The sequence below is a fragment of the Tenebrio molitor genome, chromosome 2, assembly GCF_963966145.1.
Source record: "Tenebrio molitor chromosome 2, icTenMoli1.1, whole genome shotgun sequence".
In the NCBI taxonomy this organism is placed as follows: Eukaryota; Metazoa; Arthropoda; class Insecta; order Coleoptera; family Tenebrionidae; genus Tenebrio; species Tenebrio molitor.
Window position 1 is genome coordinate 18045124 of NC_091047.1, and position 15661 is coordinate 18060784.

At 33.2% G+C, this 15661-nt stretch overlaps 1 protein-coding gene, 1 long non-coding RNA gene and 1 other non-coding gene across 14 annotated transcripts in view; 1 reads left to right on the forward strand and 2 right to left on the reverse strand.

The window, feature by feature from the left end:
* Nucleotides 1-15174, reverse strand: part of LOC138123418 (uncharacterized) — a 39707-nt gene extending 24533 nt beyond the window's left edge. For 6 of the 12 annotated variants that reach the window (XM_069038166.1, XM_069038165.1, XM_069038158.1 and 3 more), the window contains exons 1-12: nt 14419-15173; nt 14224-14371; nt 14041-14173; nt 13817-13992; nt 13607-13769; nt 13423-13559; nt 13023-13311; nt 10207-10587; nt 9970-10097; nt 9237-9912; nt 4657-4987; nt 4511-4603 (exon numbers count right to left, since the gene is read on the reverse strand). In XM_069038166.1, coding sequence (XP_068894267.1) covers nt 4947-4987; nt 9237-9912; nt 9970-10097; nt 10207-10587; nt 13023-13311; nt 13423-13559; nt 13607-13769; nt 13817-13992; nt 14041-14173; nt 14224-14371; nt 14419-14708 — 2562 coding nt within the window. In that variant the 5' untranslated portion in view covers nt 14709-15173 and the 3' untranslated portion in view covers nt 4511-4603; nt 4657-4946. Of the gene's footprint in view, nt 1-2301; nt 2882-4510; nt 4604-4656; nt 4988-9236; nt 9913-9969; nt 10098-10206; nt 10588-13022; nt 13312-13422; nt 13560-13606; nt 13770-13816; nt 13993-14040; nt 14174-14223; nt 14372-14418 lie in introns of all 12 variants that reach the window. The other 6 variants (XM_069038167.1, XM_069038161.1, XM_069038168.1 and 3 more) reach the window with 5 other exon arrangements.
* Nucleotides 3019-3091, reverse strand: TRNAF-GAA (transfer RNA phenylalanine (anticodon GAA)). Its single transcript has one exon. It is a non-coding gene; the product is annotated as a tRNA-Phe (tRNA).
* Nucleotides 3922-5172, forward strand: LOC138123450 (uncharacterized). Its single transcript, XR_011156791.1, has 2 exons — nt 3922-4381; nt 4677-5172. It is a non-coding gene; the product is annotated as an uncharacterized lncRNA (long non-coding RNA).
* Nucleotides 15175-15661: the final 487 nt, after the last annotated feature.

Sequence of the window (15661 nt, forward strand, 5' to 3'; positions counted from 1 at the left end):
TTAAATTATAAATTTCTGACAAAAAAAATCAAGTATAACAGAATTATCCTTGACAACGGAAAAAAAATTGAGATTTTTAATAAATACATGATTTTGATTGGCTGAAAAAATGTCCAATGATTAATTTCATGTTGAGTTAGCTAGGTGCAAAAAATTTCCAGGAAATCTCTATATTGTTATAGAAACGACACCGAATTCTGTTTTTCTATTGGCTATTTCTAAGTGTCGTGCGATTTTCATTAGTAAAGCTTGTTTGACACGATGCTAAATTTTGTATAAAATTTGTTAGAAAATGAGAGAGACCCTCGATCAGGATCATAGTCTGTCTTTGTCAGATCCTGATCGTTCATTGGTCCTCTCTCATTTTCTAACAAATTTTCTACAAAATTTAGCATCGTGTCATACAGCCTTTATACAACGAGAGGGTACGAAATTGCCGGAAATTTTCACTAAAATAGTAATATCCCCACACTAATAAATTACTGTGGATCAAAAATGAGTTTATCAAAATTCGAGGAAGGAGGAGAAAATTACAGCGATAATTTTAGGAAGGTGGAGCTGATTACAGCGATAATTTTAGGACCATGCTAAATTATCATATACCGGGTGTAGAATTGGTTTACGAGACAGGATTTTAAATGTAAAAATAAAGAGTTTCAATTATTGGCTCCACTAATAATTTTACGGCAAAATAGTTAAAATGAAAGTTGGAGAGAATTAAAATTGCTGTCTAATTTTAGTCTTACTTTTTTTCTAACATCTTGTGGTACTGAAAGAAAGACAAGAAAAAAGTTGACACAGTAAAAAGTACTATTAAGTATGAAATTGTATTTATTTCTTTAAATGTTATTATGGAAGATCTTTTTTAAGCAACTTCCAAGCAACATTTGCTTCAGGTTTCCCAGACCGATCAATTCCTGCCACAGAAACAATTGGAAGAATTGTAGAGAAGTTTGAGCATTTAATGGAAGATACCTTTTCATTCATCCTGTAGTCCTGTACGACTTCATTTGAAGGGCAAATTAAAAGACAATTAAATAATAGAGAAACCATCCGACATAGTATTTTAAAAGTCAAATTTCATGGCTAGTGCTTTTTAGTATTTTTGTGTTAACTCCTTTCTTGCTTTTCTTTCAGTACCACAAGATGTTAGAAAAAAACAAAGAGTGGAATTAGACAGTATTTTTAATTCTCTCTAACTTTCATTTTAACTATTTTGGCATAAAATTATTAGGGGAGCCAATAATTGAAACTCTTTATTTTTACATGTAAAATCCTGTCTCGTAAACCAATTCTACACCCGGTATAATATACCAAGGGACAGATATATTGCCGGAAATTTTTTCGAGCAGTCCTCACACACGAGTGTTTGTAGCAAGAAAATTACACGAGGGCGTCAGTCCGAGGGTAATTTTGAGCGACAAACACGAGTGTTGGACTGCAAGAAAAAATTTCTGACGATATATATCTGTCCCGAGGTATATTCGGAAGAGAATCACCCGAAAAATTTTTTCCCTAGGTCAATTATATCGGAAATTTTCCCTAGGGAAAATTTCCGCTTAATTAAATTGTGATTGGTTGATATTCAAACAATTCGGAGTTGTGATTTGTCAGTATAAATCACGTGACATTTGAGGGCGATTCTCATATATAATATACCAAGGGACAGATATATTGCCGGAAATTTTTTCGAGCAGTCCTGACAGACGAGTGTTTGCCGCAAGAAAATTACACGAGGGCTTCAGCCCGAGGGTAATTTTGAGCGACAAACACGAGTGTTGGACTGCAAGAAAAAATTTCTGGCGATATATATCTGTCCCGAGGTATATTCGGAAGAGAATCGCCCGAAAAAATTTTTCCCTAGGGCAATTATATCGGGAATTTTCCCTTGGGAAAATTTCCGCTTAATTAAATTGTGATTGGTTGCTATTCAAACAATTCGGAGTTGTGATTTGTCAATATAAATCATGTGACATTTGAGGGCGATTCTCGGTGTAATTCGTTCCTAATTGGTCAAATGATTCAAAATACTACAAGCTGATTGGTTGAAATTTTCTGAGTGGAATTGTCTTATAAATTAGGGAAAGAAACATCTTGGAAGAGTGTAATCTTTGTAATTTTGACGTAAAAAGGATCAAATGTCAGACAATAATGATTCAAGTACTTTGGAATTATACATACAGGATAGGTAGTACATGAATAAATGATTCGTGGCATCTGGTGTGCTGTGACACCATGTATTTAAATGGAGACACAGCATTCTTGTGACACGAATCATTTATGAAAACCCGGTACAAATACCTCAATTTGAGCTCTCAAGTTCCCAAGCGGAGTGTTCGATACAACTGTTAACTCGTAGTTTCAGATTTTGTATTGATTGTGAATTGTGAAGCGTCACTTTGACTTTGACAAACAAATCAAGATGTCAAGGATGTTGCCAATATAATTTTAAAGTCATGGCCTACTTTAATTATAAATTTAAATGATCTCACGGTAGATATAATACAGCGTGATCAACAATGACTGAGTCTGTTGGCAATGAAACAATTGAAAAGTACTGGTGTTTTTTGTTTCGTAATTCGCACTGGCTGAATTTTATTAACTTGAGACATTATAAACATTTTTGGTTATGCTGGTTATGTTAATGCTCTTATAAAAATGAACGTTTGATGGTAAATTTCAAATTTGCCAAATTTTATTGTCACCAACAGACTCAGTTATTCTTGATCACACCGTATTATGTGAAAAGTACGGTGATGGCTTTATTTATTTTTTTTTTTTAATTAACGATTGAATCCGTTGGTTTGGACCCAATTTATCTACTGTGTGTGAACGGTGTGTACTCACTTATTCACATCATTTTGCTGTTTTTTATATGGAGCTGCAACCATAAATTTTACATTTAGTTTTTACGCCTATATTTAGACTACAATCATTAATATATAATAATATTAATCCTGTATTATGTCAAAAGTGTGTATTAATGAAAAAACAAATATTTAATTAAAAAAAAAAAACTGCCGAAACCCGGGATTGAACCGGGGACCTTTAGATCTTCAGTCTAACGCTCTCCCAACTGAGCTATTTCGGCTGTGTAAAATCTATATCAGTATGTTTATGTTTTTCTTAGTTTACGGATTCTACCGTATACATTTAACTTTTTTAGCGTTTTTATTGGTTTATTTACTTTAAAAATATAAATTATGTTTTAAATAGAACAAATGATTTAAAGTGTTTGTCATAAATTACATAATAATGAAATATTGCAGCAGATTTTAATTTACGCAAAAGTAACGTTGAAACCAAATATTAATTAAAAGTATAGTTGACACAACTTGCAAAAAAACCACTTTGCCTTTGCAACAGCACTTTTATGGCATTAGTCATTTGAAATTACCTTTAAAACTGTACGTACAATCGCGGCCATCCAAAAGTGAACGATAACTTGCGAAAATTTCCGTATTTTTCGTTAGATTAAATCAGGCTGTATTCATTGGCGTTCGTGCAGCAGGCGTTACTATTTTAATAATAAAAAGTTGTAATAATAAAAATGAGACTGAGAAGTAATTAATACATTATTAAAGTGAAAGTAAACTTTAGTAAAGAAACCTTTCCAACACCTATTCGCATTGGCCTCTTAAGCCTGTTTTCTTGCCAACCCCTCTTTATATTGAAGATGCAAGTCTTACTGCAATGTAGTTCTCTCGCCACAGCAGCCAACGACCAATTTTCTTCTTGCTTTGCAATAGCTCTAGCTGTCTACATCGGAGAGAGATGTGGCATTTAAAAAAAATAGTTTCAATAAATTTTTTATCGCTAGTGTCAAACTTTGACATTTTAGGACGTCTATGATTTAAAGTAAATATCAAACTATAAAAAAAAACGTTCACTTTTGGATGGCCGCGATAGTACAATTATTTATATGGAAAATATTCAATCCAAACTATGATTTTCTGGTCCCTTTCGTGCCTTTATTTGGTTCAAAAATATTGAAAAAATGCTGTTGCAAATGACAAGTGGTTTTTTGCAACTTGAGTCAGTCAATTGCATACATTTGTAAAATACCAACATTGTAAAATCAAACCTTTCCTAAAAATTAACAATAATTTACGATTACCAGGGAAATATCTAAAAAATAATCCGTTTTCATTGCTTTTGTCAGTCAAAATTTTAAAAATGAATAATTTCCTTGAAAATTTGGTGAATATTTTATATCATAATATTTTAGTTCACATCTACTCTTCACCTAACTTCATTATGGAAACATGTATAAGTGTACTCATGTGCATTATCCACTGTTTGCTAATAGTAGAAATCAACAATATAATTAAACAAATTAACGTTCCTCCTTTAAAGATACGAATAAAACAATCTTTAGCAGGTAAGCAATTTGTCAATTTAAGTAGGTACTCATTCCATAGTTATTCACAGTAGGCAAATACCTACGTTTGGTATATTTGGTATAAAAAATAACAATCAACTAATTTCTACTGCAACATAGAAAACTTACATCAAATACACCCGAAGCCTAGATGATGTAGTCCCCTTGCATCAACTTTATCTGATATCCGTTTAGTAATAGTTCTGTTGAAACGTTGACGACCTAAAATTGTATCAAAAATTTCACGTGCACACCAACAAACATGTTTCAGTTACCCGTGTATGACTTTTTGCAGATATCAGGAGCAGACGGTCAATTTACAGGGGCGTCGTGCAAAATCATCCCGATTTAGGAGTCGACGTCGTTTTCAAAGACAACAACATACTCAAAAGTGAGTGGGACACTACAGCAAAAATTAACAAGATTCTGTCTACAAGTTTAAGCGAATATATCAGACGCGACTTGAAAAATGTTAAAGGCAAATTACCTATTGAGGCCGGAAAAGAAGAACAAACGTCGGACGCTAAATCCCAATCCAGCATGGAAAAGATATATGAATATCTCCTTAAAGAGCCTGAGGTACAAAAACGATTGAATCCTGATGGACTGGAAAGAGTTGAAAGAACAGAAGTTTTACGTTTACATTAAATTTACAAAAGCGATATTCAAAAATGTATGAGGGAATGCACTGTAATTTTGATGAAATATTCGTTTACTGGATTTTTATATACAATAACGTTACAGTACTTAATAGTTATATAAAGAATTAAATGTGCAGATATTATTGGAAATATTTTTTACTATGACAGAATTTGACTAACATCTATGTAAACGTACACTGAATTCATTTACATTTTTTGTTTTTAAATTAAGTTATACCTACAATTCCTCATAAAAACATACCTATTATTTTTTTATTTTTAGTTTTGCAATGATTTCTAGCTAAATCAAGTACCTAACAAAAAGTAGGTATCTATTAGAATTTAAACTATTACGCAAAATGTTATAAATAAATGTCCACGAACGCAAAAGCAATGTTCGTTATTCTTCAAGAAAGTTTTTAAGTTGAATAATTTGCTAAAATTGACTCAAGTTGCAAAAAACCAATTTGGATTTGCAACAGCAATTTTATGGCATGAGTCGTTTGAAATTACTTTAAAACTGTACTTATATGGGAAATATTCAATCCAAACTATGATTTTTAGATCCCTTTGTGCCTTTATTTGGTTCAAAAATATTGAAAAAATGCTGTTGCAAATGACAAGTGGTTTTTTGCAACTTGAGTCGTCTATAGGAGAGGAGTATCTATCAAAATAAGAAACAATTTTTGATTACACAAATTTAAAAAAAATAAAAATAAAACTGGTCTTTTGTTCGTAACTACCTCATCAAAACTTGCACAACTTACACACAGATTAGAAAACAGCTAAAAATTGGAGCTAAAATTGTGAAAATAAAAAACAATTTTACACCTAAAAAAATACTTTTAATTTTTTTTTTCTAAAACGTAAATAATCTATACTCGGCGGAATATAACCGCCCACCAAAATTTTATTAACTATTTTCAAATAAATCAAAGTTTAGCTGAGTTTTTATTTGATTAATCTCATTTATGTATTACAATAGATTGATTATTAAGCCGCCTTTAATGCTTTTCCTTGTCCATAAAATTTGATTCATAAAGCACATATATTTGACAAAGCTAAGTGCTTTAAAGCGGATGGGCGATTAATTGTACCGCTGAGTATATATAAAACTGAAATTTGAGTCCACTTCTGGATTAAAAAACGGACTCTTGGTTCACTTTGCCTCGTTGTTTTTGTCTACAATGTTTACAGGAAGCGAGGAAAGTCATTACTAAATCAATTACATTTTTATTAACTGGAAAATAGGTTATTTATAAATCTACTTTAACTTTGAAACATATTTTTTATAAATATAAAATGCCACTCTATTCACAAATAACAATTTAATTAAATTTTGAGATTCTATATTTATTATACTTTTATTTTCTTTAAATTTTTTAAGCCCAATTCTTCGTGTTACATATATTCGATGTCACAATATTAAATTAATGTTTCTATCTAATTAAAATGTCACATCTTTTTTATTGCATCTTAAATTTTTTTCTTGTTAATTAACGGATATTCAAATTCTAAAGTTCAATATTTTTGAAAAATAATTTAGTTATGTGATTTGTACAAAGACAATTGGCAAATTTCTACCACATTTGGTTATATTAAAAACATTTTGCAACTTATTGAAACTACATATTTAAGACACATCGATTATGAAAAAAATTGTATTATTTTGCACAAATAATAACTACACATGTCTACAGTACAAAAAACCTAACGTTACCGACTGCCTTGTGCTTTCATCAATAATTAAGAAGTATTGCAAATACAATAAAATGATTCCAACGTACAAACAGTAAGTTTAATAAAAATAAAAACGTTTCAATTTCAAACAATGTCAGATTTTTTGTATTGGAATTTGTACATTAGCGTCATTTACACATTGAACGGAAATAATAATTTTTACAATGTGAAACAAATAAAATATTCAACAATACATGCAAGGTAACGGGTTTTACTGGCTCCAGAAGGTGAGTGGCTCGCCTTCGGCTCTCCAGTCATATCCTTCTGTCGCCAGTAAAAACTCTTTTACCATGCTAGTAATGTTAAAATATATACAGATCGAACGATGAGAGTATCGAAAACATGTTTCCCTTATGGTAGGTACCTACACTGAGAAAACAAAATCGTGTAAGTTACTTATATTTCTTTTAAACGTTCAAAAGGTTTTTCACGTGGTGGGTACAATAATTACTAAAAGTTTCAAATTAAAGCAGAGGCAGTTAAAAGGAAATTCTGGTTCTAAAATGGAAATAAAATATTCTCTTTTATAAATATTTAAACAGTCAGATGTATCCAATTATATAACAAAAAAAAAGGTACAGCACTGACAAGTAAATGGTTAATGGTGAAATTGTTTTCATCACTCAGAATCATTACATGAATCTTTTAAAATCCAACTATTTCTTTTTATCCTAAACGTTAACGGGCTACTACGTGCTGGAATGAATTAAGTTAAACCTTAGTTTTGTGTGAAATTGTTCGTAATCCATACCGCGACTGTTATATTCACAAACTTACAAGTAAATGTGTTAATTTATTTGCCTTAACAATTTAAAAGTGGTGAATTGAAATTATGTTAAACATCCAGCAGAGTTTGCTATCGATTTGGAGTGCTTTACAAAAATAATAATAGGTATTCGCTTTTCAATAATTTCTGAAGCCTTGGAAAGATGAGATTGACGGCATTTTAAATTCTTTAAAAAACACCACCCTTTTTATAAAAACAAGTTTGAAGGCGATTATGTAATTTGTTACGTTTAATAACCTTTTGAACTTGTAAGCATTTCCCTTCCGTTAACTTTTGAAAACGGTAAAAATGGTATTTTGCTTTTGTGAGTCATGTATTTTTTTAGTGCAAAAAGACAAACCGTCAATTTCTTTTCATAAGTTGCGCAGTCAGTACATTTACAGAAAATTGACTAGCAACTGCTACCGGAAGTCATTGTTCAGCAATTTCGTTGCCTGTTTTTCGACATATTCAACACGATAACCCGGAGAGGAGTTCCTAGTGACTGGTCATTGCAACAGAATAACTGGAAAAATTATTTGCTACGACAAACTATTGGGAATCCTGATTTTGAATTCTTCTCATTCTCCTGTTGCTTCTGGTAAAGGGGAATACTTACAACCGTTGCCAAATTTGCTAAACGTGACAAATAAAAAAAAGATCTCGGTGGCACTCAGTCGAAAGTGACAGCTGCCACAATGGCCACAACAGAAACATGTCACATTTTGATCGCAATGTTTCCAAAACAATTTAAATGCCGCAATCTCGCTTAAATGTGACTTTATGGAAAAGAATTTAATTGTTGGTCACGAAGTAATTTCGAACCGAGGCTGCTCACCATAGACATAATTGTTACAATTGTTTCTATGGCGACAGACCTTGAGTAAAAATAATCGAGACCAAAGAATTGATGGACTTGTCGTACAGTCGTGTTAAAGTTGCAAAATCTTCTACAAAACAATCAAAACTAAAATTATTTGTACAAATCACATGAGCTGAGATGTAAATTATTATATAAAAACCCAGTAATACATTTTATTTGCATTAAATACAGTACAATATGAAACAAAATTACAGTGGAGTCCAACCTAGAAATGAATTAGGTACTACAAATAATTGCTTAATTCCAGCATACACAGACGAGCATTGTTGCTTGACAAGTTGTTTGAATTCTGTTACTGTGTATGATTGAATAAAAAAAAGTTACCTAAAAATAGTTTCTGCGTAAACAATACATTCAATACATAAACCGGCAAAATAATGCCTACGATACTCTGGAAAGCAGTAAAACTAAATATTCTGCCAAATGAATAAGAAATGCTACTGTTAAAACAGGTTATATGGCTTTGTACAAGTTTATACAAAAATGTCTTCAATCTCTGAAGGATGTTAAATGTACTAACGTCTCGACTACAAGTGAAAGAAAAAAATGGTGTGACGTTGTTTGCCTCGAAAAATCTATGTTAGTACATCAACTATCTCGTACAATAATATACATAACTAAAAATTTTATTAAAAACGTCCGTGTGTGATCTACCATTATTTATTTATAACTTATAATAACTTCTTGATCGGAAATCGAAAACCAAATAAGATAAAGTACTCCTTACAACTCTGGCCATTTTTCATCGGAAAGTCGGCAAATCATTTTTACACACGCAAAAATTAATTTCTCAAAATCCCACCTGATAATTCCCCCTCATATTACCTCGTGGTTTATGCGGTCTATTAGGCCCGCCTCTTCCGAATCCTCGGCTTCTAAAATTATTCGATCCTCTAAATCCGTACCCGCCTCGTCCTCTCCCTCTCATCATGCCACGGTTGTTGTGCATTGGGGCGCCTCCCCTACCACCTCTTCGGAAACCGAAATTTGGTTGCTGCTTCTGCATCCAGTTGTTGGGGTTCATGTTCAAAAGGTTTGGCGGCGGGACGTTGGCGATGTGGGGCGGGATGTTCATCGGAGGGTGCCCGAGGTGGATCCTCTGATCGGGGTCTTGCAAGTTCGCGGTGAATTCATTGGAGTTTAGGTCGTTGTCGAGATCGTCTAGAAAACTGTTTGCGTCCACGTCGTCGGGGAGGTCGGGTAAAGGTGGCGGCGGTTTTAAAGAGGAGACGTTGCCGCCGGCACAATTATCTACCACGACTTTTAAGTTTTCCCGATGATCCTCGCTCTCGTCCTCGCTGAGCTCCATGTCGATGCTTTCCGTGTTGTCTTGAAGCTTCCTCGGTGACGGTATTTGTTTTTTTATGAGGTGATTGAGAGGCACCAGCGGTTTTGGTGGTGGAGGAGGCGGCGGTGGCAGTTTTAATTGTTCGAGATTGAATGGGGGCAATCTGTAATCCTGATCGAGAGGGGCTGCCGATCGAGAGTCGGTTCGGTAATCCTGAGGAAGTTTTAAAGTTAAGCAACGATGGCGGTTTTGTGCGAAAACCAAAGCTACCTGATCTACGGCAGGTATGTTCCAAATGTCCGCCTGAGACGGAACGCTCGAATTCGTATCCGCCGGTGAACCAGTCAAACTTATCAAGTTTCGATGGTCTACATCTTTACCTCGACCTCTAACATTTTCTTAAACACAAAAACAGTCAATCGGTACTGATGAAGTGAAAGTACCAAACACGATTCTTTCATTGTAATTTACAACAATGACCAACAATTACGCTTGTTAAATATTTACCTAGTTCTGCAGATAGAGGGTGAAGAACTCTATGGTCTACATCTGTTGCTCCACTTGTGGCGATATTATCGTGATATTCGACCCCTTCGATGTAACCTTCTTTTTCAAAGATTGGAGGACTTTCGGGTGTGTCTGTGTCGAGAGGAGGTTGCGTCCAATTTGCGTCTGGCTCCCACGTCTCCGGTTCTTGTTCTGGATTGTACTCCTCCGAATTAGGTGGATATGGATTTGCACCATCGGGAGGTTCAAAAGTGGCAGTGGGGGGTTCAAAACCGGTTGTCGCGTATTCACCCACGCTTGAATTATTGAACGATGATCCCAATGATGATGTCTCGTACATGGGCGCATTGAAACTTGTATTTGCTGTTGTATATGAAGACACTACAAGAGAACATGTTTTTCCACATTCAAACAAAAATCTTGTTGTCATCACGATTTTTACGTAATATGTAAATATGCAATAAACTGTGCTGGAGTGCTATTAGAAGGTAACAGATGTAAATGTCCAATTTTTTGTTGCTCTAAAACGATTGGAGCTCTTTCTTCAATGTTCACGAATCAGGGACTACTCCCGAGTTTAAAAACACTAGTAAAGAATGTTTGATGCAATTTTACATTACTTAATGGACAAAAAGAACCATCGATTGATATTGACAAACTTTTGTATTAAGAATTGCCAAAAACCTTGAGAAAACCTTTTAGACACAATGTTTCATCTGTAACTATATTTAGTTTAAAAAAAGTACAAGCAGCTAATGATGACACCTTTTGCCTGTTAATCACGTTTTTAAGATCAAGTACCGCGTGAGTAACAATTACTGTTTGAGTTGGTAATAAAAAATTTTACTTGAAATTGGCAAGACTGTGAATTGTACCTATTTCCGTTTGTTTGATTGTGGTTATTGACAGCTGACATAAATTTCAAATTTAAATGTCTTGGTTTTTGTAATCTTTTATTGATAATTACTCATTTGGAGCAGCATTTTTAAATTAAATGCTTATTCCTCGCTCTAACTTGTTTCTTTTTAAAAACTTCTCATTTTTATCTATCAAATTCAGGTCACATCCAGTGATGTGACAAATTTAGCCTCACAGGGACGCAAAAAACTCACCATAGTTTTATTGCCAGCTCAAACAGTAATTGTTGCCCACGCGGTAGTAATAACAATTGTGACAACATGACAATTGATACCTTACATTAATGACAATGAAGATGTAGCAGAAGCAAAATTTACAAATTTTACCATAATATATGTAATATTATAATACGTCTAACTATACTGGGTGCCCCAAAATTCGCGGAACAGCTTAGCAGTACGTTTTTAAGTAGTCATTAAAATAGGTATTGGGTAAGAATATTAAAAAAATCAATCTCTTTTTTTTTGTAGAAGATATGGACCTATTCGTTACGCTAAATTTGTCAACATTTAAAAACACCTTTACAAATAAGGATGCTCTTTGTCGCACAGTGACGTCACTGCGCAAAGGAATTCTGCGTTCTATGAGACAACAAAGATGTTGACCGTTAGGTAAAATAACTTCGACGAGTTACACCAAAACAAACCAATGGAAATAAGTGTAGCGGTCAACTGTTCTCTCACAATGCGCAGATCTCCTGCGCATATTTTTCATCTCTTATAAATGTAAAGGTCCCAGAAGCAAAAATTTCATTTTTGTTGTATCCATGGAAATGAGAGAAAAATCAAAGCCATGTTGCCATACGTTATTTGAGGTAAAACGGACATAAAATTACTACTTGAAAATGGTGGAAACAATGAAGAAAATAATTGCAAACCTGATCACAATCGTTCAGAATTATTATGCCACTGGCTAGTAAAAAACAAATAGTCAAAATCTCTTTTAATATTTTGAGCCCCCATATCTTCAAATTTAAGAGGTATAGAATTTTTTAAATTATTTTTCTCATTATCTTCTAGCATAAGTTGACATTGCCCCATTTAGTTGTTCCGCGAATTTTGAAGCACCCAGTATAGTCCTTTAGTTACTAGTAATAAAGATGAATCTATAATCAGATATATATTTTTAAATTATACATATACATAATACATGGTAAAAAATACCATCAAAGTTACCTGTAAAAAACGAAAGTCAGTCAGTGTCTTAGCTAAATTATTTGAAATGCCATTACTGTCATTTAGAACTTTATTAAGCGTTAAACAGTAACACTACCTATTTTATAATTTTCACACGATTATTTTGACTTGGAGCATAAAATATTGAATGATTAAATGCTTGAATATTAGTTTGTGATGGGTAGGTGACAGTTCTCTAATAACAGGTATTTACATAAAAATTCCATGAATTAAGTCAAGACGCTGAGTTTATTTTTCATAAACAACTGAAGGCATTTTTTGATCACATGATTCATATACAGTATGTCTAAAAAAATCATCGTAAAGTCGCTTTTGGTTTTATAACACATATTATGTACTTCATATTTTTTTCGTATAATGTTTCTAATATCAAAACCCCCAATACGCAAACTTTCGAATTCAAGTCAGGACTTACTTTTAGAAATATAAAATGTGACAAAGATTTTTTTCTTGACGCGTTATTTAAAAAAAAATTGTTCTACATGTTCTAAATAGTTATAGATTCATCTGAAAAGATATTTTGTTGGTTGACTGTTGCTATAATTATTATTCTGGACATGTAAATAGATAAATGAATGAACTTACCACAACAGAAATGCTATTCATAAAATTGTACTCTTAAGTATTTGTCAGTACCCTCTGGCACTTCTTACGTTATGTAATTTTTTAAACAAAAATTATTCACCGCTGAGTACAACTTACCATAATTTGTTTTATCTGTCGAGGCATAGGTCTGGTAAGAACTTTCATAATCAGATTTGGCACTGAATGGAGGCATCGGTGGAGGCAGCAAAGGTAAATGGCCTCCTTGGTATTGAAAACTTGAAGATTCTGTGGGATTATCAATTGGTGGTGGTGGAGGCTGACTAATTGATTGTAACACACTTGATAAATCAGTATTTAAGCTGTAGTTGCTGTTAGTGACTTCAGTTAAACTGTTGTTTGCAGCAGTTGTTTGGGTGTTTGTGAAGAGCGATGATGTATTTAGATTCTTAAAAAACAAATTATTAAAATTACTAAAGTGATAATTTTATTTAACAAGCTTTCACAACACTTTCATAATGTTGTGAAGAAATGTTTCAGTAAAAATAAAAAAATTTACCTCCATGCTGAAGCTTGAACCAATGAAGCTTGTGTATCCATTGGTAACAAAATTTTGTGTTTCTGTTGTTGGAGGAGGAACTGGATTGTAGTAACCAGCTGTGAATGATGTAGATGCATTGTAATCCAAAATTGAATCTACAAATAAAACCTCAACATGAAAAACATTTTTTAATAAAACTTACTGTTGCATTTAGTTTCATTATCATCAGGCAATTCGATATCACAATCAGGACTAGGAGAAGGGGCATTGATATCGGGGGATGGAATAGGACTGATCAAGGTAGCCTTGTGTTCATCAAGTTTTTTTTGGAATGCCTTGACCTTGTTTCCAAACACCTTGTATGCCTACAAATAACTTTGCAGATTACATAAAATAAATTAAATAAACTCACATTCGCAACCACTTTTACATCTCTCTTGTCTTTGTCTAAATGATTATTTGCTTGTTTTAAAACGGAAATATTGGTTATTCTACATTTGATTTCCGCTTTCAAAGCGTTTATGTATCCTTCTAAATGTTTCACATAAATTTCCAACTCTTTTTCTACATCATCAACATGTGCACGATCTACAAACATAATTATCAAGTGATAAATAAATGTGTCAAGCAAATTACCTTTTAAGGACACACACATTGACTCAGTATCAATCTGGATTTTAGGATTATGCTCTTTTAAAATTTTGAGCTTTCCGTCTGTTTCATTTTCAAGTTTTGAACATTGTTTGATTTTGTTGATAACATATGCTGACTAAAATGGTTATGTAAAATATTACAAAATCTTTATATCTTCCACCTCACCTGAAATTCATGTGGTTCATCACTCTTGGAAGCTGTTGGGATAACACTGATCAGACCGCAAAGATCTGATATAAACTCTTCATTATAAACACCTCTTTGTTGCCATATATTAAAAATTCTCACAATTTTATGCTTAACTTTATCATCGCTAAAATTCTATTTTTGTTAACTAAACTTTAGAGTATGTTTACCTACCGAACTAGAGTTGTTGCCTTCTGCAGAGCTGTACCCCAACTCTCCACAAATTCATAGTGTTTCCTCTTAGAATACTGTATAACGTCATTTGCTAAATAAAATAAATTAAGTCTTTGTTCCACTTTAACTCGTTTGAGAACATTCAACCACGAAGTAACAATTTTTTTATGATGCAGTCTATTCTCCAAACACCACTTGCAGCAGGCATTAATATTTTCTTGAGAATCTTTCAATGCAGTTAGCCTTTTCTCAAACTGTATGGTGTTAAATTCATCTACTTGTGCACCCATCTTCTGAACTTAACCTAACCTTCACTTTGATGGAGTAGCGTCTTCCACTGGATTCATTAGCAACAGTAAAATACAGTTCCAGATTTTTACTGACGAGCCCAGCACAAACATTCTGTTTTTAACACTATGAGTTTGATACACAAACAACAACTTTTTTGTGGATAACAAATATAAGATTACAAAATAATTTCGTGAAACCGTTTGTTTATGGTTGACTTCTGAGGTTTCTACCAAATAATCATCACTTTACGTAAAATACGTTCAAACACAATAATGCTTTTCAAATCCTGGTGCTATTAAGCACTTTTGGAATTTCGGTATGTTTGTTTGACCATGAGAAAACTTAATTTTGATCATACTCCGCATTACATACCCAACATAACCAACAATATGTCATTAAACAGTACATAAAACAAAACCCAGAACCCAGTAGCCCAGTACCCAATAAAATAAACCCACTGCCCACAGTATATGATATGCAGAGTGGCAACAGACAAATAAATAAATAATTATGATTTTTAGAAGATAACATTAAATTCTATTGAATTTTTTATCGAATTATACCTAATTTATATTAAAAACAATGTTTAAGATATTTCGACTAGAAAGAAAAACAGTAAATTGATATACAAAGTGGCAGAAAATACAAAGGAAACATATATTTTACGCAAAGTATTGTTTGGAATTATGGAAATTATAAAATAAATATTTTTTTAATGAGCGTAAGTATGGTTGCATAGTGGTTGCATAAATACGATACTTTGACGAGCGTCTAGCTGCAGGGATAAACCCTCCAATAGAAACGTGGGATGGTTGGAGCATTTAAAATTTGCCGCCAATTGACTGTGATAGGGTGCGTTTGCAGTAGTGTGGTACAGATACAGAGTGTATGAAGAATTGAAGAGTGGTGTAGGGTGCAGGCTGCATGCATTTCGGTAGCTGGTGGTAGGCCG